We start from the raw sequence: 4,263 nt of genomic DNA, 5'->3' as shown, positions 1-4,263 counted from the left end.
TATTTTGAATCACCCTGTATTGGTAGCCGTGTAAGAGCTGCGGGAGCGCGAGGCACTGTCCGCGAGGCGCTGTAATCTAGTAGTATGTAATGGCGGAAGAGAAGAGTGAACACGGACTATCTCCGCCAGTCTCGTCATTAAAAGTGATAGTACACAAGTATCTACAATTTCCTTTACTCAACCCTTAAACATTGGCACCCAACGTGGGGCCATCGGACGCGGGAAGCTGAGAAGAAGATCTAAGTGCTAGAAATTGTGGGATTCAAGGTACATAGCCTCACGCCGGTCCGTCAAGAAGACGCTGGCGTAGCAAAAATCCACACGCGCAACGCCTGTGAAAACCAGTGAATCGGAACGACGAGACGCGTCTCACAGACAATAAATAGTTCGAGAAATACGTTTGGTCAAACGTACGGCGACGAGAACGCAAGGCATCTCTCGATCTCGCTTGCTACGACACAACGTCTATTTCTCTCTCTGTCTCTCCACGAGGCATCGCGCGCTTAGCGGCGCAACGTCTGTTTCTCTCTCTGTCTCTCAACGAGGCATCGCGCGCTTAGCGGCGCAACGTCTATTTCTCTCTCTGTCTCTCCACGAGGCATCGCACGCTTAGCGACACGACGTTAGGCACGAGCAACGAAACGGCGAGAAACTCGCTCGCTCTCGCTCTCTCGCTATCTCTCCACAAAGAAACGCGCGAGGCGTCTCATCGACACGAAGGAAACCAAGACGAAGGCTGAATTTCTTCCTGCAACAAGGATCGCGCGCTCGATCGAACGAGGCTTCGCACTTTGAGGAAGCAAGGGACAACCACGGGCAGGAACGATACACGCAACGTGGGGCTAGAAGTCAGGTAGGAGAGTCGCAAAAGCTCCGGTCATTATCCAACGAGAACACTGGTAAGTTCGAGAAAAATGACGGATAACAAAGAATGGCGAGCCAAACGCGCGGCGATAAAAGGTACAGTCACGCGCGCGTTGACGTTTTTCGAGTCACCGGGGAAAAAGTCAGTAGTCGACGCAAAAATAAGGTTAGCTAAACTCGAAGAATGTTAGAAAAACTTCGAAGAGATACAATTGAAAATCGAAAGTAAGCATACGGAAGATGATGAAGATGATGAAGTCTTTAAGCAACAGGTCGCCGAGGGTGAAGCGGAAAGGCAGGCTTTCGAAATGAATTATTTCAAAGCAGCGGGCAGGGCTCAAGAGATCATCGAACAGGACCTGTTAGAGCAGCGACAACAGAATCCGCCCGTACAACAGAATCCGCCAGTACAAGAGACCGGGACGACTTCAAAAGTCGTTCCACAGGAACCAGCGCGGCAACGACCAAAATTACCGGAAATCAAACTCCCTGAATTTAGTGGAGAATTCACGCAATGGATGTTCTTCAAGGATAGTTTCGAAACAACCATTCATCAAGAAAAACAATTAACGGCGATGCAAAAACAACAATATCTCGTGGGTGTGCTCAAAGGCGAGGCACTAAGCGTTATTCAAGGTTACAAAATCTCGAATGAAAACTATGAGCATACATGGAAGTTGTTAAAAGACACATATAATAATAATATAATCATAATCGAAAGTCATCTAGAAGAATTATTAAATTTTCCAGCGATCACAAAGGAAAATAAAGCGGACTCGATACGGCAGTTCGTGTGGCACATCCGGACTCACATGACGTCGCTCAAGGCACTCGGGTTACCAGTCGATCAGTGGGAGACAGTCCTTATGCATCTCGCGAAAAAGAAGATAGACTTCACTGAGCAGCGAGATTGGCAAAACACCATTAAGGATCGTACGACGGAGGACCTGCCAAAAATGGAGGAATTCTTGAAATTTCTTACAGATAGATGCAACACGCTGAGGGTTCTCAACCAAGCAAAGCCGAAGGCATCGGGAGCGAAGCCGCCGGAAAAGAAGAAAGTGGAGAAGAAAACAGTTCTTACGTCTACTACACCAGAATGCAAATTCTGCAAGGGCTCTCACTCGATTTACAAGTGCGAGGAGCTTCAAAAGCTATCGCCCGACAACAGGAAGAAGGAGATTATGGTCAAGAAACTATGCGTGAATTGTCTCGGAGCGGGACACATTGCGAGGGATTGCAAATCGATTTCATGCAAGAAATGCGCTAAGCGTCATAACACGTTGCTGCATAGAGACACCGAAGGGCAGTCCGGCGAGAACAGCGAAAAAGAGGTACCGCCGGTCGTCACACACTGCGTGCAAGGATCGACGAGCAGCTCCAAGCTTCCAACGATGACTAAAGACGAAGGAAGTTTAGTGAGGATTTATTACACGCACAAGCCAAAGGGAAACGTTATTCTTTTTACAGCGCGAGTGAACGCGTACGACAGTCAAGGACATTTACACGAATGCAGGGTTCTGTTGGATCCCGGCTCTCAATCTAACCTGATAACGGAGAGTTTTGCGAAAGAACTCAAATTGTCAACTCGAGCGGAAAAACGACCCATCAGCGGTATCAATCAAACAAGGACGAACGCCACGAAGGTGACAAAAGTTCGAATTAAATCCATTCACGAAGGATTTTCAGCTGATCTAGAATGTTTGATATTGCCGGCAATAACAGAGCAATTGCCACAGAGTCGGATCGACGTAACGAAGATACGGATGCCGAAAAATCTACGCTTGGCTGATCCAGTATTTGACAAGCCAGACACCATCGATCTGCTCATAGGAGCAGAACTGTATTGGAAGATTCTCGTTGGAACACCGAAGAATCGTGATCCAGGACACCCGGCGTTGCAGAATACACGTTTAGGATGGATCGTAGGAGGGGAAATACCTGGTCCGCGAGACAATTCATCAATAACACATTTAGCGATCACTAACGACATGCTGAACAGCCAACTTGAAAGATTCTGGAGACAAGAAGAGATTCCGGAAACCATTCAATACACGGAAGAAGAAACGTACTGCGAGAAACACTTTGAAGAGACAGTACAACGGGATGTGGATGATCGATTCGTCGTAAGGTTACCGCAACGATCAGAGGTTCATTTAGGGGAATCAAAGGAACAAGCTCTCCGGCGATTGCTGTCACTCGAACGAAGATTCACAAAGGATTCGAAGCTCAGAGAAGGTTATGTCAACTTCATGGATGACTACTTGAAGAAAAATCACATGTCGCTATCCCAGAATATAGAGACTCAAGAAGCGGAGTGCTGCGTACTTCCACATCAGGCTGTGGTGCGACAGGAAAGTGTGACTACAAAACTACGCGTAGTTTTCGACGCATCAGCGAAGACAACAGTCGGCACATCATTGAATGATAGGCTCATGCCTGGACCGAATCTACAGCGGGAGTTGGTGGACATAATTCTACGATTCCGAACTCATTCCTACGTCATAACTGCTGACATCGCCATGATGTACAGGCAAATCCTCGTTAACGAAAAGGATCGCGCATTGCAGCGCATACTGTGGAGGAGAGATCTCAGCGAGCCGATACAATTATACGATTTGAATACGGTGACGTACGGTACATCGTGTGCGCCTTATCTGGCGATGCGTTGTCTTAGAGAGCTGGCAGCGGTTTCGCAAGACCTGCCACAAGCTGCGAGAGCTGTAAACGCAGATTTCTATATGGACGATGTCCTAACCGGAGCTCGAACCAGAGAAGAGGCTACCGAGCTACAACGACAACTTTCAGAGTTACTACTGCGAGGGCAATTCCAGCTTCGGAAATGGAGATCAAACGAGGCGAGAATCCTGCAAAATCTCGCCGAGGGAAGTAAAACCGACGAATTGCTGATTCTAGATAAAGCAGAAGCTGTGAAGACTCTAGGACTGCTCTGGAACGCTGCAGAAGACTGCTTGCAATATCATGTGGAAATCGAGATAACAGAGACTACTACCAAGCATATAGTTCTTTCGAAAATCTCAAATATTCGACCCCCTGGGATTGATAACACCACTCCTTATAACTGGAAAAATCATTATGCAATGGCTATGGTTGCTCGGGACGGATTGGGATGAAATTATTCCTGACAAACCCAGGGAAGCGTGGGAAAATCACTACGAGTCCTTGCCAAGAATCAATGAACTAAGAGTACCAAGAAACGTGGTACACGCGCACTCGAATGGAAAATTTGAAATTTCCGGATTTGGAGACGCGTCAGAAAAGGCCTACGGGGCGTGTCTGTACGCGGTGAGTGTCGACGAGGAAGGAAGAAAGCACTCTCATCTCATCTGTTCGAAAGCCAAGGTAGCACCGCTAAAAACAATATCCTTACCGCGTTTG

General features: G+C 47.5%; 1 protein-coding gene across 1 annotated transcript; it reads left to right on the top strand.

Annotated features, from left to right (window-relative positions):
• Positions 1 to 914: 914 nt before the first annotated feature.
• Positions 915 to 3,998, top strand: LOC105556467. The gene is made up of 2 exons (XM_012003560.1): positions 915 to 960; positions 1,069 to 3,998. Exons 1-2 carry the CDS (start codon positions 915 to 917, stop codon positions 3,996 to 3,998), a joined length of 2,976 nt encoding a protein of 991 aa, XP_011858950.1.
• The last annotated feature ends 265 nt before the right edge of the window (positions 3,999 to 4,263 follow it).

Source organism: Vollenhovia emeryi, unplaced genomic scaffold (genome assembly GCF_000949405.1).
Source record: "Vollenhovia emeryi isolate VEMERY1.0 unplaced genomic scaffold, V.emery_V1.0 DF939999.1, whole genome shotgun sequence".
Taxonomy (NCBI): domain Eukaryota; kingdom Metazoa; phylum Arthropoda; class Insecta; order Hymenoptera; family Formicidae; genus Vollenhovia; species Vollenhovia emeryi.
This window is presented reverse-complemented; position numbering and strand designations above follow the sequence as displayed.

Bases quoted from the DNA above. Each gene is read 5' to 3' on its own strand.
- LOC105556467 (XM_012003560.1), top strand. From the start codon at position 915: ATGACGGATAACAAAGAATGGCGAGCCAAACGCGCGGCGATAAAAG. The intron at 961-1,068 runs GTACAGTCACGC...AAAACTTCGAAG, and splicing joins CAAACGCGCGGCGATAAAAG to AGATACAATTGAAAATCGAA.